The sequence below is a fragment of the Mustela nigripes genome, chromosome 4 (assembly GCF_022355385.1).
Source record: "Mustela nigripes isolate SB6536 chromosome 4, MUSNIG.SB6536, whole genome shotgun sequence".
In the NCBI taxonomy this organism is placed as follows: domain Eukaryota; kingdom Metazoa; phylum Chordata; class Mammalia; order Carnivora; family Mustelidae; genus Mustela; species Mustela nigripes.
Genome location: NC_081560.1, coordinates 138,432,934 through 138,456,865, shown reverse-complemented (window position 1 = coordinate 138,456,865; position 23,932 = coordinate 138,432,934). Strand labels below are relative to the sequence as shown.

Below are 23,932 nucleotides of genomic sequence, written 5' to 3'. Positions count from 1 at the left end.
TCTATAGTTTGGTTCCTGTGTAATGGAAGCATACAGCTAAATAGCCACAGAAAACATTCAGGAGGGGCATCTGGGTGGCTCAGTCGGTTAAGCATCTACCTCTTGGTTTTGGCTCAGATCAAGAGCTCAAGGTGGTGAGATTGAGCCCCGCAATCTTACTCTGTGCTCAGCAGGGAATCTACTTGAGAGTCTCTCTCCCCCTCCCACTCACTCCCCTGCCACCATGCCCTCTCTCACTCTTTCAAATAAATAAGTAATTTTTTTTAAGTCAAGAAACAGTCTAATTTAATTACCCTTGCTTGAGCATATTAAATCACAAAATGATAAGGAACTAAAATTTATAATAAAGTCATTACAATCTTTAAAATTATAATTCTAACACAATCCACAGGGGGAAAAAACCCTTGATTTTAACTTTATTTCATAACACAGTGCCCATATTATTTCCCGGTGACTGGCTATGAACCAGTTACATTCCATGTGGATTTCTTAAATTTACCATTCCATATTTTGTATTTCAAGAATAACTGTTTGCCTAGTTTCAGAGCAGAATGCCATAGTTATTCTCATCATCCCGGTTAACTTCAGATGACAAGATTAATAATGGATATTTTGGTCAGTAGATAATTCTACAAGACAAAGATAAGGGAGGCTTGACAATGGGACTTCTGAGTGAGGCAGAAAGTATAATAGTTGAAGTTTTGAGCCACTGGTACTCTCATTATACCCTGCTTCACATAATATGCCAGTTAACTGTGTATAAAAGTTAAATGTAAATTACATAACTTTATAAAAAAGTTTTTCTTGACTTTGTATGTATCTTTTGTCATTCTTTAAGTCTTTTATATTTTTCAAATATTTGCAGCCTTTTTTATTAGCTATAGTGTTAATGTGACACTTGCCATGAAACTATTAGAAAATGCTAAAAAAGCCAACATCATATTTACTTCCTGTAAAATACTAAGAGAAATGAAATTAGGCTTACAAGGCAACTTACTGATGAAAAGAAAATCAATCTGCTGCTTTAAGTGTGTTTAAAATAATTCTTAGGATGTTTTCATTTTGTATAGCACTCTTCTTCTGAAGCTAAATCATCCCAAGGAAACGCACAGCTATAACATATTATGCTATGAGAACTTTCCTTCTCTCCTCTGCATAAAAGGCAGAAAGATTTCTTTCAGTCTGCATATAACCATCATACATAGAAGAATTCAGGGAGGGGTATTTTTTGAAATCCAATCTTACAGGTTTTTTCCCCTCTTCTCCCCACCCCCCAAAAAAGCAAGACAGATAGAAAGCAAGACACTAAGCCTTCATAGAAAAGGAATGCTAGTACGTTAATCAGCAAAGAAGCAATCCTGTTGTTCCTAGAAACTAGGATAATGTCATTCCAGAATTAAGGAATTCCAGAATTAATCCTAAATTACATTTAGGATATTCTGCATTCATGGGAGACATTGGCCATCTGAAGTACCCCAGGGGAGGGCTGTTGAGTGCTGAATTTGGAAGAAAGTTCTGAGAAACCCTAATAGAGATAAATAATATGTTTTTATGTATTCAGAAGACCATTGTAGAGATGAGGAAGCAGATTTATGTTTTTATCTCTGTAGAAAGTTAAGCTAGGGTAGCTTGCAGGAGCTACACAAAATTAGATTTGTATTCTGTATAAGAAGAAAAACTCAATACAGCCGGCAGTGCTTATTAGACTTCAGAAGTGTGTGACCTCTCTTTCTCAGAAATAATCAGAGGCTACGTGATTATCCTTACAAATTCAGTAGGCAAGTTTGTCATTAAATAGAGGTTATTCATAATCTAAAGGGTTTTTTCCTAATTCAGAGTTCTCTGATAACTGCATATTAATTACCTCATTTATCCTATAGCATCATTTTAAAACAAGAATAGTGCAGGTAGGAATTCTGTGGTAGGAGAATCAAACCAACAGGAAATAAGAATCTAACCTATTCATGTTTTTGTTTATTCTGTCAGTACTACCAAAAAAAATTTTAAGGCATAATGACTCATGTTGTTGGAAGAGCCAGAATTAGAGCCCTGGTCTTGTGCCTTTTCTATTAAAAAAACAGTGAAAACTTAGTCATGAAAGTATTGAGACAGTTAGTGTTGTTGCTGTGATTATTTGACTTACTACACATACATAGACAAAGATGCTGCTTTTTTTCTTATTACTGAAAGGAAGCAGAAAAATCTACTGTGCTTCCAGGAACAATCTAGCGTCATTGTTATCAATGTTAATTATCACTGTTAATCATTGAATAATGTAAATACAGATTCTAGACTAGAACAGACCTAATGCATCTCCATCTCCTAGTAGCAGAGATGGTCATGGAATTCTGAGTTAAAGTTGTACAGTAATGAACTTTGTATAGAATCTTGCTGTTTTAATCAGTTCCAACATATGCTATCATTTTGGAAATCATTGTACAGGAGGTAGATTATGTCGTTAACACAGTTGGGGAAAACTTCACTGTTCACTGTGTAAGTAGCCTGGGATTCAAAAGAATTCCTCTCTCAGTTCCTTTCTGTGGAAATAGTTTGTGAGTTAGCAGAAACCCTGGACACCTTAAAGCTTTCTAGAACAGCTAGATTTAAAAATTACACTGAGGGACACCTGGGTGGCTCAGTTGGTTAGCACCCAACTTTTTATTTTAGCTCAGGTCATGATCTCAGGTTTCCCGGGATCGAGCCCCACATTGGACTCCATGCTCAGCAGGGAGTCTGCTTTAGGATTCTCTCCCTCTGCCCTTCCCCCTGCTCTCTCCCTCTCTCAAATAAATAAATAAATCTTTGAAGAAAAAAGTGAATATATTTGTTATCCTGAAGCCTACATTTAAAGGGAGATAGGGAAGTACAAGAGAACATGATCAGCAGATGAAGACTGAATAGGCTGAGAGAACTACTCCTTTAAGGACCTTTCCTGATAGACTGGTTAAGGCCTAACTGAGAGTGCTCAAGGCCACTGCCCTAACTTGCCTTTTCATGGCCGGCGCTCTAGAAGCTCAGCCTCTGGAGTAGTGTCCATGCACATACTTCAGTGAACGCTCTGCAGAGCTCCATATAAAGCAAATCCTGTGTTTGAAAGTAAGCCAGGATCAAGAGATATAGAAAGCTCAAGAAAGTACAGGATGTGCTTTGTTTGGTAAAATGAATTTAACCTTAGTTGTAGGAAGCCATATAAACTATGATTTGCTGAAATAACTCATTCTGTCATTTAAATGATGACTGTGCCTTCACAAAATTCACAGGACAATAAGAATGAAAGATGATGATAAAGCTAAAATGTTAAGCACTCTGCGCACCCTCTGTAATCAATAGAGCTAGGGAATGGGAATGCTGCTTTAATTCTTGAGCTTTAATTCAACACAGTTACTGGCTCTCCCCAAGTTTTTCCCTATTGCTGTTCATTAGGTCTGTATTCCTCCTGATGCCATGTCCTCTGTCACTGCTTCCTTTCTCCTTCCTTTTACCTTAAATATTGGCATCCAGCTGCACTCTGTCCTTTCCTCCACTTTCTCCTCAACCCTCACTTCTCTGTGGGCACCCCCACTTCAGGCTCTTTGTGCCCACAACTGCCAGCTTTCACCCCTCTTGTCGAACCTATAGACCCTTGTTTCCCACTCTCCCAGCGTTTTCATCTGAACAGGCTGTGGACCCCTTAATTCAGCGGGTCGGCTCTGAATTCCTTTTATTTCTCAAACCTTTTACATCTGTTTTAGCTCTTGGTTAATGACATGCAAGCTACCCAGTAGCCTAAGGCAGTCATGCTGTCAGCCTTTTTTACTCTCAACTCTTCACAGCTAATTAATCACTAAATTGCATAATTCCACCTCCTTATTCCAAATGTGTTTCTTCCTCTCGGATTACCACTGCCATCACCTCAGTTCACATTTTCAACCTTTACGAGAGCTTGCGTGATCTTCTCTGAAGCTGGTTCTTCTTTTCCAGCTCATCTTTCAATTCACGCTGTAGCCAGAGAAATCATTTATAATGCCTGTTTGGTGGTGCTCCTCCCCCACTGAAAACTTGCAGCAGCTTCATATTTTCTGCAGTTGTTACAATGTCAGGTATCTACAAGGAATAGGCAAGTAATGTGTTTGAACGAAGTGGTCCACATGTAAGACAATAAGGAAGAAGAGGAGAATGAGAATACATTCCTTCCTAAAGCAACTCCTATTCAGAATCCTTAAAAACAGGTGACAAACCTGAGAATCCAATGTTGCCTGTGGGTTCCCAGTTAGTACAGCCAATTCTAACATATGAACGTGGCATATGCAATGTTTCTCTTAGGGCAGCTCTGTCCTTGAAATAAACAGCTTGGAATTCAGCTATTGCAGAGACTGATGTAATCAGTGAGTCATGTTTTGTTTTTTGTTTTTCTAGGTTAAAATGTACCAGAATAGAGTGTGTGTTTGTTATTGTTCAGAACCACTGTCTTACTATTGGATGCCATGGAGCATAATGAAAAAGTGTATTGTCTTTGGAGTCATCGTTGATCTAGGTTCACTTACCATTTCTGCCACATACTAGCTATGCAATGTTGAGCTAGTCACGTATGGCTTTTCAGGGTTGAGCATACAAAATCAGATAATTATCAAGCTTTAAATTATCGAGCTCAATGCTTGGCATAGTAACTCTTCAGTAAAAACACCAGACAAGTAGGAAAAATTAAAGAAGTGACAGTAAGTATACAAAAATCTAATTCCCCCAGCTATATCCTTTGCAACAATTGTACTTGAGACATAAAGAAGTACAAACCCATTGGAAGCCATTATCAAGTAAGGCAGGCAGTTGGAAGCTGACAAGCACATAATTCACCCAGGCCACTAAAAACCAGGAGCTCACCAGCCTAGCTGCTGGCTAGCTGGCTGAAAGTGGAATTTAACCCCACAAGGTATTACTACTGACAAGTTCATGAGCAAGATGGGACTATGGATTCTCTGTAACTATGGATAATGTGCTAAACCTTTTTTAACTTTTTTGGTCTACATATAATCTTTAAATTTTTTAATAAAAGTTGTGTTAACTGAAAATTTAATTCAATAGTATTAGCATATATAGGATGTTTTATTTTGGTTTATTCTCCACAGCTATATAAATTTGAAGTACCAAAGGAAGGAAGTAAATAACTTTGTTTTCTTTACCAGAATATTTAGCATGGTAAGAAAGAAGAGACATTACATTTTATTCTAATATACAAGTATATTAATTGTATTTATAGTATACTGCTTGATCTAGGAACTCTAAGACATCTTGAAGAGCTTTTACTATTCAGTTAAGGGAAAGAAAATATATACATGCATCTTCTCAAGCTTTGCATTTTTCACTTTGTTTTTAAACTCAGCTTTATTTTATCATTTACATATACTTTGCTCAGTGATTTGTGTACCCAGCTGACATGGTTGAAGTAGGAGGCTGTGTAGCTACCAGTATGCTTTTCTGCCTATAGATAGTAACCTGATGGCTGAATGACATCTGCTGAACTCCTGATTGCACTTAAAAATGGAGAGACTAGAAAGACCAAAGTAGAAATCTAGCTGGGTTTTTTTTTTTTTTAAGGTATATTCATGTATCTTAGAAAGAGGGAGCATGTGTGTGAGAGAAAGGAGAGTGGGGAAAAAGAGGGAGAGGGAGAGAAGCAGACTCCCAACTGAGCCTGGAATCCGATGCAGTCCAGTCCCACAACCCAGAAATCACAATCTGCGCCAAAACCAAGAGCCGGATGCTCAACTGACTGAGCCATCCAGGTGCCCCCAAACCTAGCTGGTTTTAAAAAGGCAAGACAAAGACTTAGAATTTTAGCTTCTTTGCAGCAGTATGTCTCACTCCAAGCAGACTTTCATGCCCAGATAAATAAAGCTATATTTAAGTAACAGAGCAACATTAATACAGAGTTAAGAGGATGGTTTCTAATAAAGCAGAGCAGAAGTATTTAGGAGATTAGTGTTGAAACTCAAGAAACAAGTGCTGTCTTTATTGGCCATAGTCAAGTTTCTCTTTTGGTTTTAAGGAGTATCACTACATATTAATCTAGACAAATAGAGTGGTGTTCTGTGACTTGATAATACTTTGTGTCTAACCATCTGTTTTTCTTAAAGAGATGATTTTTTATTTTTAGTCAATGCCTTCTAAATACTTTCTGTCTCCCCCTCTCCTTCTTCTCCTTCCCTCCTATCCTTTCCTTCCTTCCTACTTGCAGCTCCTCAGAGAAATTTTGAAATCGCCTTCAAGATGTTTGACTTGAATGGAGATGGAGAAGTGGACATGGAGGAATTTGAACAGGCAAGTTGTCCTGGAAAGTTTCTTTAAGTACAATAATATTTAATACATTTTCATGTGCCTTGAAGTTATTTTGGTCTTGGTCAGCGTACTCGGATGCTATGCAATTTTTGAAGTACCAAATATGTCATTTAGAAAAAAAATCATCCTCACTTTTAACAAGCGGGTTTTGTGTGATAGTTTTTACTCTAAATATAAGGAATTACTTGAGCATATGATTAAGGTCAAAGTTCTTCTGATTCTCTAACATGGATTAGACTATGATGCTGAGAGGAAAAAATATGGCTGTTCAGTCATGTGTTTAGTCAATGTTTGTTAAACAGCTGCTTTGTGCCTTATAGTTCAGAATATAAGGATGTTTTGAAAGAATTTCTGTAAGAGAAGGAAACATGATACCATGCCTTTGACTGCAGGAGGTCCAAGCCAGAGATGTGTACAGTTTCTGATGAATCCTAGAAAGAGATTACATTTCCATAAAACTTCTATCATTGGTGGGCCATGATACCTCTGTAGATGCAATGATTATGATTATCAGACTGGCTTCAAAACAAAATATGTATGGATATACGGGAGAAAGCATTTTGTATTTAAAATAAGGAATGTAACAAAAAGGAAATTGGAGAAGTACAGTACATCTTTAAGTAAGAAATCCACACAGACAAATATTTTTGAATACCTGGAGACATTTATTCAAATCTGCACCCCATTTCCGTCGAATACCTTCACTTTCCCGTAATCCTGCACTTTACTGATATTAACAGGTCATGTCAAATGATTACATGTAGAACTTATTTGGGTATTTTTAAAATTTTATTTTATCTAGGGGAGTATGGGGGATATTTTATATTCATTTGGACTTTAGAAACACTGAATTTCCTCCTACTGCCCCCATTTTTCTTTTTTTTCAAGTTTTTATTTTTTATTTATTTTTTTAAAGATTTTATTTATTTATTTGACAGACAGAGATCACAAGTAGGCAGAGAGGCAGGCAGAGAGAGAGGAGGAAGCAGGCTCCCCGCTGAGCAGAGAGCACAATATGGGGCTCGATCCAGGACACTGGGATCATGACCTGAGCCGAAGGCAGAGGCTTTAACCTACTGAGCCACCCAGGCACCCCCTCAAGTTTTTATTTTAATTCCAGTTAATGTACAATGTGATATTAGTTTCAGGTGTACAGTATAGTGATTGAACACTTCTATATTTCACCCTGTGTTCATCACAAGTGCATCTTTTTTTTTTTAAGATTTTATTTATTTATTTTTCAGAGAGAGAGAGAGAACTAGCACAGGCAGACAGAGTGGCAGGCAGAGTCAGAGGAAGAAGCAGGCTCCCTGCGGAGCAAGGAGCCCAATGTGGGACTCAATTCCAGGATGCTGGGATCATGACCTGAGCCGAAGGCAGCTGCTCAACCAACTGAGTCACCCAGGCGTCCCACAAGTGCATCTTTAATCCCCATCACATATTCAACTCATCCCTGGATTTTATTTTATTTTATATAAAACTACTTAATATTATTTTTATTGAGGTATTATTGACATAACAGTTTTAGGTGTACAACAGAAGGATGTGATCTGTGAATATGTTGCAAAGTGATTACCACAATAAGTTGAGTTAATATCTATCACCACACAGTTACAAATTTTTTCCTTTTGATGAAAATTTTTAAGATCTACTCTCTTTTTTTTTTTTTTAAGATTTTATTTATTTATTTGACAGGGAGAAATCACAAGTAGTCGGAGAGGCAGGCAGAGAGAGAGAGGGAAGCAGGCTCCCTGCTGAGCAGAGAGCCCGATGCGGGACTCGATCCCAGGACCCCGAGATCATGACCTGAGCCGAAGGCAGCGGCTTAACCCACTGAGCCACCCAGGCGCCCCCAAGATCTACTCTCTTAACTTTCAAATTTACAATACAATGTGATTATAATCCCCATACTGTACATTACATCCCCAGGACTTATCTATCTTATAACTAGAAGTTTATACCTTTAGATGAGCTTCACCCATGGGGACCCCCGCCCCACCTCTGTCAACCAACAGTCTTCTTTGTATGCATGAGTTCGGCCTTTTTTTTTTTTTTTAAGATTTCATATATAAATGAAATCATACAGTATTTGTCCTTCTCTTTCTGACTTATTTCATGTAGCATAATGCCCTTAAAGTCCATCCATGCTATCACAAATGGCAGAATTGTCTTCTTTTTTGTGGCTGAATAATATTCTATCATATATCATATATCATATATATCATATATTTACACATACATCCGTACATTCTATCATATATTTACACATTCATCCATCCATCCATTGGTGGCTACTGATGTTCCCATATCTTGGCTATTGTAAATAATATTGCAATGAACATGGATGGGTGCAGGTATCTCTTTGCAATAGTGATTTTGTTACCTTCTTATAAATACCCAGAAATGAAATTGCTGGGTCATATGGTAGTTCTATTTTTAATTTTCAGGGGAACCTCCATACTGTTTTCCATAGTGGCCACATCAATTTACATTCCCAGCAATAGTGCACAAGTGTTCCCTTTTCTCCATATCCTATCCAACATTTGTTATTTTTTGTCCTTTTGATAATAGCCATTCTACCAGGTATGAGATGTTATTTCATTGTAATTTTGATTTTCATTTTCCTGATGTTGAGTGACATTGAGCACTTTTCACATACCTGTTGATCATCTCTATGTCTTCTTTGGAAAAATGTCTATTCAGATGTTAGAGAAGGGAGTGCTATTTCATCTAATGTGATCCCTTGATAATTGGGCATCTTAAACTGATACAATGTCTAATATTGACCACAAAGAATCTTGATGTAAAAAGCCTTTTAGACCAAAAACAAAAAAATAATTATAAGGTAGCTAATGAATAAATGGCTCTCTTTAGAAGTTTCCTGCTTCATCTTTATACATTTTACATTCTTGGGAAATATAAGAATTTATTAAGTTGATGGTGCTCTAGGCTTCCAAACATTCAAACTTTGCACTTACTTTCCAGTTAAACAGGTGTTTTCTTGACAGTGTATTCATCAAGCTTATAAAAAAAAGTTAAACAGAAGCAGGAAGAGGACCTCACATATTTCAAAGTTAATGTTGCATGAAGCAAACTAATAGCTAATTCCTTGATTCATCTTTTTCTAAAATCACTTTGATCATGCATAAACACATTACTAAAAGGCATTAATCTACTGTTAATACTCTGTGTGAGTTTTCTCTGACCTTTCTATCACACAGATCCTTTCTCTAACCCATTTCATAGTAGATCGTAGCGAAAGATAATTTAAAAAAAAACAACCCTCATAACTGTTTGGGCTCCTTTCACCCAATGCCATGACAAATGTTTTTTTAGTATGAAAGTATGAGAAATAATAACTCATTTTTGAGATAGAAGAATGAAATTTTCTTTCAGAAATCATGTTTTATATTTATTTTGATTCTCTCCACAGCATAAAGCATGTAGTAAGCATTCACATGACTAGTTGAATTGATGTTTTGATTGATTCACATGTTATACCCTTAACAAATTATCTACATAAAATATTTTAAGAAAATATTGGGGTTCCTGGGTGACTCATTGGTTAAGCGTCTGCCTTTGGCTCAGGTCATGATCCCAGGTCTCAGAATTGAGCCCTTTGTCAGGCTCCCTGCTTCTCTATCACCCTCTGCTTCCTCCCCACTTGTGCTCATGCATGCTGTCTTTCTCTCAAATAATAAATAAAACCTTAAAAAAAAAAAAAAAAAAGAAGGGCACCTGTGTGGCTCAGTTATTAAGCGTCTGCCTTCAGCTCAGATCATGATCCCACTGTCCTGGGATCAAGCCCCACATCAGGCTCCCTGCTCAGTGGAAAGCCTGCTTCTCCCTCTCCAACTCCCCCCTGCTTGTGTACCCTCTCTTGTTCTCTCTCTCTGTGTCAAATAAATAAATAAAATCTTAAAAAAAAAAAAAAGATTTTTCTCAAAGTTTTTAAAGAATGCTTATTATAAATAGTAGTTTCTATATAATGCAGAAGTATTGAGACTATGTGATTATTAATCACTAATGAAGACCATACTGCATGAGTTAGTTAATTTTCCCTAAACTCTTTTTCCCAGTCACTTACCCACACACATTCCCAGCACCACACACTTGAAGCTTAACACACGGTTTCCACCATAGGAAGGATATAAGCTGCAATATTTACAGCCACAGGCAAAATATAAATCATGGTAGGTTCTCAGTACTGGTTCACTGTTAGTGAAAATTCTTCAGTACTCACAGTTAAGCAGATAAAATGAATTGTGTATTGTGTTCAAAACAACAGCAAAAAATGTTCTGGTTATCCTATATTCAATTTAATTATTAAAGTCCTTTTTTTTTTTTTTAAGGATTTTTATTTATTTATTTGTCAGAGAGAGAGAGGGAGAGAGACATACACAAATGGGAAGTGGCAGGCAGAGGGAGAAGCAGGCTCCCCGCTGAGCCCAGTGTGGGACTCAATCCCAGGACCCTGTGCCACCCAGGTGTCCCCTGTATTCAGTTTAAAGTCTAAAAATCCTCAACCTAAAGAATTAAAAAAATCCATTGAATATCTGTCTTTCAAATCTGTGTACATAAGAAACAAATTCAGCTTATCTTATTACCACAATAAAATGTGGACCCCGAAGAAATCATGTCAAAACCAAGTATGATACTAACCTAGAGTTACAAGGAGATGTAAAGATAATATACTCTGTGAGACAAGTAAGGCCCATAGAGTTTCACTGACCTGCATAAATTCTGTTGTCATAAATTCTTTCTCAGAACAGTAGTCAGACCTCGTGTCTCCTGACCCCTTGTCTCCTGTCTTTCCATTATACTACTCCACTGTTTATACAGCCATAGACTTAAATCTTCTTTATGGTCACAGGTAAAAAAATGAAATACATAAGACATTTAACTAAGGTAAATCTGTTGTTATAGCTCTTAAATTTCTAAGTGTTATGCTTTTCTAATTTGGCAATTTAAAAATCATTACCTATAGGGGCGCCTGGGTGGTTCAGTGGGTTAAAGCCTCTGCCTTCGACTTGGGTCATGATTCCGGGGTCCTTGGATCGAGCCCCGCATCGGGCTCTCTGCTCAGCGGGGGTGCCTGCTTCCACCTCTCTCTCTGCCTGCCTCTCTGCCTACTTGTGACCTCTCTCTGTCAAATAAATAAATAAAATCTTTAAAAAAAAATCATTACCTACAAAGCTTTCTGTATTATTTATATAACAAACCTTCATTATTTATCTTTACATATCCCAATTTTAATTATTCTGAATAGTTGCTTTTTTAGCTTCTAAAGAGGTAGAAACGATTACAGGAACTAGTAAAAAAGAAAATGCTACAATAGTCATAGACTTGCTTCAAAAGCTCATTTGTATAGTTAGGCCATAGTTGCTAGTTCCAAAACTTATCCTTTCTCAAAAAGTTCATTTAAAAGTTCTCAAAAGGGGCCCCGAGGTGGCTCAGTGGGTTAAGCCTCTGCCTTCAACTCAGGTCATGATCTCAGGGTCCTGGGTCGAGCCCCATATCGGGCTCTCTGCTCGGCGGGGAGCCTGCTTCCTCCTCTCTCTCTGCCTGCCTCTCTGCCTACTTGTGATCTCTCTCTCCCTCTCTCTCACTGTCAAATAAATAAATAGTTCTCAAAGGCAGTGCCTGGGTGGCTTAGTCGGTTGAGTCTGATTCTTTATTTTGATTCAAATCATGATCTCATTGGTCCTGAGGTCAAGCCCAGTGTGGGGCTCCCCACTCATGGGGGAGTCTGCTTGAGATTCTCTCTCCTTCTGCTTCTCCCCTGACTTGTACTCATGCTCTTTCTCCCTCTCTCTCTCAAATAAATAAATTTTTTGTAAACTTTTTTTTAAAGATTTTTAAAATGTATTTTTGAGAGAGAGAGAGAATGAGCACTAGTGGCAGAGGAAGAAAGAGAAACAGGTTCCCCATTGAGCAGGGAGCCTGATGCAGGAATCAGTCCCAGGACGCCGGAATCATGACCTGAGCCAAAGGCAGACACTCAACCTCAACTGACTGAGTCACCCAGGCACCCTTCAAATAAATAAATCTTTTTAAAAAAATAATAAAAATAAAACTTCTCAAGGACTAAATTAATTTCCCAACTTTTCTTGGGGAATTACTTCATACCAACTTTGTATTTAATTTATTATTCTAGGGGCACCTGTATGTCTTAGTCCATTAAGCATCTGCCTTGGGCTCAGTTCATGATCCCAGAATCCCTGGATCAAGCCCTGTGTCAGGCTCCTGGCTCAGCAGGAGTCTGCTTCTCCCTTTGCCCCTCCTCCCTCTCATGCTCTTTCTCTCTCTCTCTCAAAAAAATAAATAAAATCTGTTTTAAAAATTTGTCATTCTAATAAATGTGTTATCTCTCTTAGATGTCAGTATTTGCCTATAGCTATGCTACCTCTTGTCATAACTAGAGAGTCAGTAGTTAGAAGTATGAAAAGCATGAAAAGTCTCCTGAGACTCCTCAGAATGTATTACTGAGAGGTTGATGATTATTTTAGTGTTTTGTGAGAGGTTTTGAGCCTCAAACACAAATGCCTGTTCTTTTCTGAAGAGAGATTTTTAAGAGCATCTCAGTTACAACGGTGTCAGGTGTCTCTGTTAAAATCCTGGTTCTGCTACTTGCTAGCTACTTGACCTTGAACAAGTTATTAAACACTCTGCCTCAAATTCCTCATCTGTAAAATGAGGACCATCGTAAGACTTAATAGGATTGTGTGCATTAAAAGAGAATCGTAGCACCGTGTAGGCAAATAAATAATCAGTAGTCAGTTATTGTTGTTACTTTTTTAAACTTTTGTACTTGGTAATGTTTTTCTGAATGGGGCTTTGCTTTTCCTTCAGGTTCAGAGCATTATCCGCTCCCAAACCAGTATGGGTATGCGTCATAGAGATCGTCCTACTACTGGTAACACCCTCAAGTCTGGCTTGTGTTCAGCCCTCACGACCTACTTCTTTGGAGCTGATCTCAAGGGGAAGCTGACGATCAAAAACTTCCTTGAATTTCAGCGTAAACTTCAGCACGATGTTCTGAAACTAGAGGTAGGTATTCCTTGGACTTCAGGGGAACAGGGCATCATGGAAGCACATAGAGCCCCTGAATGGGGAGGGCATGCACTATAAACATTCTTTCAATCTGTCTCCAGCTGTGAGAACTGATTGGTTTGAACCTGACAGCAGATAGGAAATACTGTATTCTGTGAAGATGTTTGGAGGTAGGTGGTTCTGGGACTGAAAACCAAAAAGGCCTAAATTGAAAATCTTAGTTGTCTTTGGATACTCAGATTGAGGAAAAAGAAATTCAGGGGTAAGAGCAGTTCTCAACTTGAGCATGTATCCCCAGTTTTATGTTTATTTCATAGAAGGCACTGGGAGATAGAGTTGAGGGGGGATAATTAGATCTTTCCTTGAAAGCTTACAAAGCTAAAAACAACTGGAAACACAAAAATGGCAGAATAAAAATATCCGTGCTCAGAGTTGCAGAAATGTCATACTGTGTTTGGAGATTAACTTTTCCGCCTACAGTTTAAACCATCATGCTGTTGACTTCCTAGACACAACTCTGTGAGAGCATTGCCTTTCCCTATGTGTATATTTAGTGAACTACGTGTATCTTGGGTTAATTGGCTACTAAGTCTATTATATTCAGAACATTCACTAAATGCCTCCTAAGGCACTTTTTTTCCTGGAAAAAATGAAATCTGATCTTCAGAGTTTTAAAAATTCCCATACCTTGCTGTTTCTCAACTTCTTTTTTTAAAACATTTTTAATATTATTTGAAACTTGAAAACATTAAAGTACTGGAGAAAAACACTGCTTTGTTTTTTAAACTATGTATATTCTTTATCTGCTTTCCATTTTTCTCCATGATTCTGATAAGGTACTCGCACCTCTTCCACCCACTTCCACCCATTAAGACAGTTTGAAAAATCACAACTGAATTCTCATTATTGGTAAGAACACCACTGAATGTTCCTACTCTAGGAAAGAAGTATGAATAATACTAAAAATCAAATCAAACTTTCAAATGTGCTTTTGTACTTGTTTTCTGAAAATGGTATAATTGATACCCAAAGAACTTACCTCAAAAAAAAAAAAATTTATCAGACTTCTTGAGGGCAGTTCTTTGGCCCCTATAATAAATGTGTATGTGTGTGTATGTATATGCATATGAGTGTGTGTACACACACACATATATTTACACATAGTCTAGCCTGACACTCATTCATGGACACCAGGTGGGACTCTTAAGAGACACAGCAGGGGACTTTTTTGTCTTTCACTTTGAGATGCTATAGAGTTGGAAGCCCCCTAAGATTGTCAATGAGGTAGATTGTCAATGAGGTAGAATATTATAAAGCATATTAGGGGACCAGTGGACCTGTACTGTGGACCAGTACAGAGCCTACACTCAAGTGCAGGGAAAAAAAGATCTGAAAGACAGTTGTGTGTAAGATAACTTACTACAGAAAGCTCTCTTGTATTTTGACATTGGCTTTGGTCCAAGACTACCAATAACTATTCCTTGCCATTCAGAAATTCCTCATGAAAGGAATCAGTAGACTCTTGTGAAAGAGCCCAGCCTAACATGTAATAAATATTCTATAATTGTCTGTTAGTCCTGAATCCATTCTTTCCATGTGATGGTACAAGTCCAGTGAATAAATGCCTCTTTATCACTAACCCCCATATTTTATAGTTTCATGAATCGGTGCTTTGTCTTTCCAGTCATATTTGTAATTCTCTGAGGAGGTGTGACTAAAAGAAAAAAACATACCTTTGGTGCTCTCATAATGAGACCGGAGTTAAAATTTTGTTTCCATCACTTACTGACTATGTGACATTTGTTGAGTTATTTACTCTCTTAGAGCCTAGCTCCACATTTGTAAAACAGGGCAGTGGTTAAGTGAGATCATGTTTCTTATGCACTGGATTCTGTTCCTTCAGAATTTTTATTTTGAAGCCCTTACCCCCAGTACCGCAGTATCTGACGGTATTTGGAAATAAAGTCCTTAAAGAGGTGATTGAGTTAAAATGAGTCCATTTTTGTGGGCCGTAACCCAGTTCTACCGGTGTCTTTGTAAGAAAAGGAAATTTAGGGACACAGAGACCAGTGGTGCCATGCACAAAGGGACAGCCATGTGAAGAGACAGCAAGAAGGTAGCCAACTGCACGGCAAGGAGAGAAGCCACAGAGGAAACCTGCTCTGCCTATGCCTTGATCTTAGACCTGCAGCCTCCAGAACTATGAAAAAATAAATTTCTGTTGTTTGTCACCAAGCTCTAGATATTTTGTTATGGCAGCCATAGAAGACTAATACAGTGATATGCCTGATGCCACATGACTTTAATAGTATTCTTTTTATCTTCTCTGTATATCCTCTGTCACTTAGTATGGCAGTTGGCATATATGATGCACATAAATGGGTCATCTCAAATGACTGAAAGGCCCTTTCTTGAAATACTTTTATCAATAAAACTTCTGTTAAATGGAAGCAAATTTTTGTTTTTATGAAACACTTTTGATACTTTTCAAAGCTTGGTTAGTGTCTCCCTTCACTGAATATGAAACATAATCTCATAATCATAGCCAAGAGGAAAATGGAAATGATTAATAATATCTTAACTTTCATATGGGTTTTTATAATTCCATCATTCTATTTACCTCTTACTAATTTTTTTTAAAGATTTTATTTATTTATTTATTTATTATTTATTTGACAGAGACAGCAAGAGAGGGAACACAAGCAGGGGGAATGGGAGAGGGAGGAGCAGGTTCCCGCCGAGCAGGGAGCCTAACGTGGGCTTGATCCCAGGACCCTGGGATCATAACCTGAGCTGAAGGCAGCTGCTTAACAATTGAGTCATCCAGGCAACCCTTTTACCTCTTACTAGTTTTATTTCATAACTTATTTACTTTAAAATTTCAAATCCAGGAAAGTTACTATTCATTTAGATTTTGGTTTGTTTTTGTTTTTTTTTTTTAAGATTTATTTATTTATTTTAGGGGTTGCAGCAGTAGAGGGAGAGAGGGAGAGAGTCTGAAGGAGACTCCATGCTGAGCACAGAGCCTAACACAGGGCCCAATGCCACGACCTGAGCCCAAACTCAAGAGTTGGGTGCTCAGTGGACTAGGCCACCCATTTAGTTATTTCTATCTTTTTCTCACTATAGTAACTTTGAGAGTGAAGAGAATACTACTTATCTGTCAAATTTAATTTCCAGCAGGGTCAGGGAAGAGGGGAAAAGACGGTCCATAAACATTTTTGAGGGCCTACTATGAGCCAGGCACCTTACAAATATTACATGCCTTTATTTTAAATCTTGCCAACCCTGTTATGTTTAGTGGTGTTATACCTGTGTTTCAGATGTGGAAACTGAAACTCAAAAAGATGAAGGTTGTAGAGCTATCAAAGGATAAGAGTGAGAATTCAAACTCAGTCTTTTAGAACTATCATTTGTTCTTTATCTGATTATTATTAGTTTTAGTCTAATACGAGATTTTTTTGCCTGACTCATTTGGAACTGTAAAGAAAAAGGAAATGCTCTGAATTTTAGGAACATAAAAAGACCAAATTTCTTGAATATCTATGGTCTACTTGCTTTAGCACCATCTTTTCCTAGTTCTTTTGCCCCTCAAATTGAGTCTTAAGACTGAAAAGAAATGCAGTGTTCTTTTGTGTTTATATTACCTAAGCTAGTTGTTTAATATCTTTTTATTATAATCATTAGCTTATTAGGTTTTTATAAATGTTTAAATGCTTTTAATTTTGGTCATTTTATTATATCCTTATTTCTGTATCTGGAAACTCAAAAAAACATGGGCTTGAAGGAATAGCTTGAAGGTACACAGTTGGCTTTTTAAAAAAATACCTTGAAGTTATTAAAAATTCCATCTAAGGCTACAGAGAACTATTGAGTTGAGTTCCTTAGAGACAGGTGCCAAGTCTAATTCCAATTAATATATTCATTGATTTCTTGAAGACTACAGTTATAAGTAGGATCTCAGTCAAAAATGAAAGGTAATAGAAAACTCTTTGAAAGAGTATAATTAATTTTAATTTGGGGGGAGGGGAAAAAGGAGCTGTCATGTCATCAAAGAAAAGTAAAAGCTAATTTATACAAGAAGGAAGAAGCCAACTCCAGAATATACAAGAAAACTGGAAAAGCGTCATCTAATAAAATTCTAGGCTGTAACATGATCTTTTTTTTATAGGTTTTGGGGTTCACGTGCTTATTGCATAACCAATCAGATTATTACATTTTAGGAAGGCATGAGTATCAATTATTTGAAGGCAAACTGGATATAGTTCAAAGGATAACAGTGAGGGGTGCCTGGGTGGCTCAGTTGGTTAAGTGTTGGACTCTTGGTTTCAACTCAGGTCGTGATCTCATGGGTCCTGAGATGGAGTCTTGCATCCAGCTTCCGCTCCGAGCTCAGCCAGGAGTCCACTTGAGTCTCTCTGCGTCTGCCCCTCCCCCACTCACATGGGCGCACACAGGTGCTCTTGGTGCATGTGCTATCTCTCTCTAAAATATATATATATATATATTTTTTAAAGATTTTATCACAGAGAGAAAGAGCACAAGCAGGGGAGTGGCAGAGGGAGAGAAAGAAGCGGGCTCCCCACTGAGCAGGGAGCCTGATGGGGGACTTGACAGGACATTGGGATCATGACCTGAGCCAAAGGTGGCTGCTTAACCCATTGAGCCACTCTGGCGTCCCCAAAAAATAAATATTTTTTTCAAAAAGTTAAAAAGAATAACAGTGTCTGTCTTATATGCCCAGTCTTCAAGAAAAAAAAATTGAAGTTAACAGATCTGTTCAGTCAGGAAGATAAAAGGGAGGCATAAAGAACAGTGCTAATTATTTTCATTTGTCAATAAAAGTAGAGCAAAAAAAGAAAAGAGAAGGTTAAGTTAACTATTAAATTTTTTAAAAATTATATGACTATAGTATATAGTTATATAACAGTATAATTTATAGTTCTATAAGTATATATAACATATAATTCATATTTATATAGCTATAACTGCATGATTGAAAATGCCTAAGGATTTCCAGATCACCTACTTTATATCATCAAGCTGACATCTTTGCACTCAACTCTCTAAAGTGTTAAAGCAGAATTAAATCTGTCTTGCTCCAATGCGGAGGACCGTATTAAGAGACAAACCTCAGCTCTTTTCCTGGCCAAAAGATTTGAAGTAGGAGACCAGAAGGCAAGAAGGCTTTCAATCAAACACTTTCTGGAACTAGAACACCCTTGACAGAGCAGATTGCTTTTTATCCTAATACCAGTTTTGCTTCTTGTTCTTTCTTCTGAGAAACTCTTATGTAAACTCAAAGATTGATTTAATTAAGTCTAAGAAACTAAATGAAATATGTTCGGTGGTGTTTCTTTTAATTTTATTCTTCAGCTTTTGCCAATACAAAGCAGAATGTGAATAATAATAAATCTATAGTTTCTTATTTCATCCTTAGATGTTTTCAGCTTGAATTTCCAAAAATCATTAAATGGGTTATTAAACAGTACTTGTCTCTTTTAGGTATTTATAACTTAAGGAGGCAATAATACATTTAAAGGTGAAAAGTAAAAACCATTAAGGTAACAATCCCCACTATAGAAAAACTGTAACTTTGCTATTTGGTTGTAAAGATGAAATTATTTTACTAGCTCATGTTTTCTAAAAAATTTAAAGTACTTAGCCAACATGAACTACTTCACCTTCTAAAATTCTGAGGAGAAAAAGCCATAGCAAGCATTATTTTCCCAGATACTTAAAAAAAGAGAGATCTATTACTTTAGCCATATAAAATGTTTTTATTTCTTCTTTCAAGTTATTTTTTTTATCCCTTTTCTTATTTCTTAAATCCAGGCATCTGTTTCTTTAATAAAAATATTAAGTTGGGGTGCCTGGGTGACTCAGTTAAGTGTCTGACTTGATTTCCTCTAAGTTCATGATCTCAGGGTCCTGGGGTGGAGCCCTGCATCAGCCACCATGCTCAGCAGTAAGTCTGCTTGTCCCTCCCCTTCTGCCCCTCTCCTTATGCAAGAACGTGCATGTTCTCTCTCTCTCTCTCTCTCAAATAAATAAATAAAATATTCAAAAAATTGAATTAGTACCATGATCCATCCAACCTACTAGTCTTTCTTTGCCTGGGACACCAAGGCATGTTTTAGGAAATGATCATTAATTTAAAAAAATAGAAATATATAAAAAATAATAGAATAAAAATTTAATTGCCTTCAACAATTATTTATAAGTCACCCATGACTTGATGTCAGCACTTTTTAAAACTAATTATATTTTCTCTCTGTACCATACACATCTAAAGTAGGTCCAGTATTTTGCTCTGATGAGAACAAGGTAGCTCTCAGGATGAATTAATTTAACAAGAAGATATGCAAAACCCAAAACCAAGCTCTGATTTAATTTCCTGCAATTCCCTTAACATCCTGTAACTCAAGTTTGCTATCATTTGTGGCTTATAGGTTCTTCAGCTTTGAAATTAGACTAAAAATACTAGGTATGGTAAAATGTCCATGGTGATATAAAGCTCCCTTGATGTTGTAAATTTAACCTTGATAATTATTCTGTAAAAAGCATTCAAAATAGTGCTTTTTTTGTTTCATATCTTTTGGAGAATGAAGGAAAATGTTTTAAGAGTGATACTTTGTTGCTTCCAATATATATAATTCTAGACATGACGTTTAGATATTCTTTTTTTTTTTTTTTTAAGATTTTTTAATTTATTCATGAGAGGCAGAGAAAGAGTCGGAGGCAGAAGGAGAAGCAGGGTCTGCACTGAGCAGAGCCCAATGCAGGACTTGATTCTGGAATCCTGGGATCATGACCTGAGTGGAAGGCATACACCTAACCAACTGAACCACCCAGGCACCCCTAGACATGACTTTTAAAAGGCATTGATTGGCACTTCTGAATCTGACCTTTTGGATTGGAAAACTGTTAGAGATTGATATTTTTCTTTGATTTGCAGTTAGCTTTAGGATTCCAAAGTCAGTATGTTAGTGATACCTTTGCAGTGCTGGGAAATCTCCAGGATTTTTCTGTCATCTATATATATATATATATATATATATATATATATTTATATATATATGTATGTATGTATTTAAGATTTTATTTATTTATTTGACAGAGAGAGAGAGAGATCACAAGTAGGCAGAGAGGCAAGTGGCGGGTGTAGGGGAACAGGCTCCCTGCTGAGCAGAGATCCTGATGCGGGGCTCAATCCCAGGACCCTGAGACCATGACCTGAGCTGAAGGCAGAGGCCTAACCCACTGAGCCACCCAGGCGCCCCTATCATCAACATCTTTAACTTTATATTCTAAGTTAATTTTAAACTGGGTGCAAGACAAAGAGAGTTCAAATAAATCATGAAGATTTGTTCTTTCCCTGGAAATTGTTCCTCAATATGTCATTCATATAGTCTTATCAGCCATCTTTTAGTAGAACACAAATGCTTCTCAGTTTATGAATGAGCTGTGTACCAAGGTATCAAAAGTTCATAGGTCAGTTATTTGGAATTGAGAATGCAGTGATACTCCCCCCCACCCCGCGTTTTGTACACAACAGAATTCTTAAAATAGTGTTGAATGCAATAATAGTGAAATGAGAAGTAGTATGAAAGAAGATAATTGTGTGAATTGATAGTCACTGTTTAATCTGTATGTATCCTTCTAGCCACAGCACTCTTGGATATAGATCTCTAGCAATATGACGTACTTTAACCAAGGTTTGAGTATACTACGTAAAGTGAAAATACTAGCCTACATTTCTTGAGAGGTTACCATTGAGCCAGACACTATTCTAAGTGCTTTATGTACAATATTTCATTTAATTTTCACAAGGTATGAGGTTGGTATTATAATTATCAATACTAAACAAACAAGGAACTTGAGGCACAAAGAGATTAAGTAACTTGCCCAAAGAGGAGCTGAGATTTTATTCCAGGCAGTCTGCTTTCAGAGTCTGCTCTTAAAACTTACATGAGCTTTCTAGGAGTTTTACTAAATGAGATGAACAAAACATTGTTCTCCCGAGAAGCTTACAAAGGTGAGACGAGTGAACCACAGCTTCTTGCAGTGTTATAAGTACAGGACCAGACGTATTTTTATGGTGCAGTGCGAGTATAAAAGGGAACATGTAGATCAGTCTGTGAAGAGCACAATATTTGAGTCTGCTCTAGTCAAAATTCATTCTATAGGAAGAATAGGCTGGTTAATTTTTATTCATCCTTTGTTCTGGTTGTAGGGTAGATGAGAAGAGGCAGGGGAGCCCTGAGTCACACTGGGACTGGAGCCAGGAGAGGGTGAGAGAGAAAATGACCTTTCTTCTCAGGTCCGTCCCAAACCAGGCTGAAATTAATGTGTCTCCAGGGTGTTCTCATTTTGGGAAAGGGGCCCTGTGCCCTCAAGTCCAGGTCTCTAGAGATCATCCAGAAACAGAAAGCAGGATAAGAAAAGATGCTTTCTCCAGATTTCTCCAACAGTTAGCTGGATCCTAGGGCAGATCAAATTTGGCCTCTAACCCAGACTTAGAATGAAGAAATCTGGACTAAATGATGGGCAGGGTGTCTGAGTAGGCCTTTTCATTTTTCTTCCTCTTCGAGCCATCTTCAGCCACAAAGGCCTTTCAGAATTGCAATCTTTGGGATTCATGAGCATTTAAATATAAAGAATTAGGGCTTTAAAGAATGACAGTTGTAGTCATGAGTAGAAAAAAAAAAAGCTTTTTTTGTCCTTTTTCTCCACACTTCTTTAAAATAATTTCCCAGATGACTCTAATAGATCTTTTTCTCTTTCTTTTAGAGGAAAAGGAGATTTTTTAAAAATAACTTTAGCCTCTAGCCTGCCATTCAGCCTTAGAGGAGTCTAGACAATGTCTTAGGAACCAGAGCCAGCTTTGCAGTAATTTGTGAATAAATAATGCATTACAGCCTGTTGAATTCAGACTCCAAGCAAATGCCACTTTAGAGGGTCATATATATTACATCAGGTTATTATCCTCTGAATTCAGTTAACAGCATAGAAAAGTTTTTTCCTCAAGTCTCCTTTATTTCTCCTTTTTCCTATTATAATAGAATGCCTTTTCTCCCTCCCCACCCACATTCCCCTCATTTGTTTTATATCAAATCTACCACATTAGCATGAATGGTTTTTCTTATTAAAGCTTATCAGACTAATGAAGTACAAGCTACGTCAATCATTTTTTTAGCATTAAAAAAGCCTCCAAATAAAGTAATACCAAAACATCTTTTTTAGGATGCCCCTTTTCTTCACCAGTCTTTCCTTGAAATCTCATATCCTGTCTACCTAGCAGAAAAAATAAAGCCAAAAAATGTAACACTTGGGGTTTGGGGGCTTGGGTTTTTTGTTTTTATTAATCACAAAACTAGCGAGTCCTTAAGTTTGTGCCAGACATTAGGTTAGGTACAAAAGCAGTTAGTTCCTGAATAGAAGGAGTTACAATCAGACTAGAAGTTAGACAGTTATTACAGCCCTGGAAGAAAAGTACAACAGTAGAGGTATGCACACAGTAGGTGCACAGTAAATATTTGTCCAAAGAATAATCAGTATACAGTGATGTCATTTGGATTTTAAATTTTACACTTGGACCTTGGGAGCCTTAATTTCTTCAAATGTACAGTCATAGTAATATCTACCTCACAAAGTTGTCAGGAAGTCTTTCTGAGATAAGGAAGCAGCCAGGGCAATGCCTGACACCCACCATGTGCTCTAGGGTGGTTGGTTCATGTCCTCATTCCTTCATGGCCGCCTGCTTCTTGCTGAGCTGTTTTGTGTCCAGCTACTTGACAGAGCACCTTCCCACAGACTGTCGGTGTCTCCTGCACTTCTTCCATTATCAGCACAGGAAGTAAGGGAAGACTGGTGACCTGTGCTTCCTGACATCTCTGGCCAGTGGCCCATCTTGATATTTTCTGCAGCTTCATTGCCATCAAAGTTTGAAAAGATTCCAGGAAATTGCCAACTTCATAGTCATTGGGTTGATTAGATTTGTAATCCCAAATCAGTGATTTACATTGTATCCAACTAGAAAAATAAGTGAGGTGTGTTGAATTCATTGTGCTGGAAATATTGCTTAGTGAGATGTTTAATTATTTTTTTTTATATTTCTATGTAGATACATTTATGGAGCATGATGCCAGAAATTAAGGCAGAAACTGAAGTAGTTCCCTTGAATACAGGATTAGTCATTTTCTCTTTCTTGAACATCCTATACAGAATTATGTATCTGTGTCATCATTGTTAAGAGTATTAATATGCTATATTTTCCTTTTAGTGTAGAAATAGTTCTCATGGGGACACCTGGGGTGGCTCAGTCAGTTAAGCGTCTGCCTTTGGCTCAGGTCTTGATCTCAGGGTCCTGGGATCGAGTCCCATGTTGGGCTCCCTTCTCAGCGGGGAGTCTGCTTCTCTCTCTCCCCCTGACCCTCCCCTCTTTTGTGCATGCATGCTCTCTCTCAAATAAAATCTTTAAAAACAGAGCAGTAGTTTTCATGGATTTTCTGTACTGTTAAAGTTGGCAAAGTGAAAACTGAGACGTTCTGGAAGCATTTGCTGT

At 37.4% G+C, this 23,932-nt stretch overlaps 1 protein-coding gene across 2 annotated transcripts in view; it reads left to right on the top strand.

Annotated features, from left to right (window-relative positions):
- The window catches only part of MICU1 (mitochondrial calcium uptake 1), a 246,333-nt gene that overhangs the window by 161,561 nt on the left and 60,840 nt on the right, over window positions 1-23,932 (top strand). For both annotated transcript variants that reach the window (XM_059397702.1, XM_059397703.1), the window contains 2 exons: window positions 6,212-6,294; window positions 13,165-13,362. In XM_059397702.1, coding sequence (XP_059253685.1) covers window positions 6,212-6,294; window positions 13,165-13,362 — 281 coding nt within the window. The remainder of the gene's footprint in view (window positions 1-6,211; window positions 6,295-13,164; window positions 13,363-23,932) is intronic.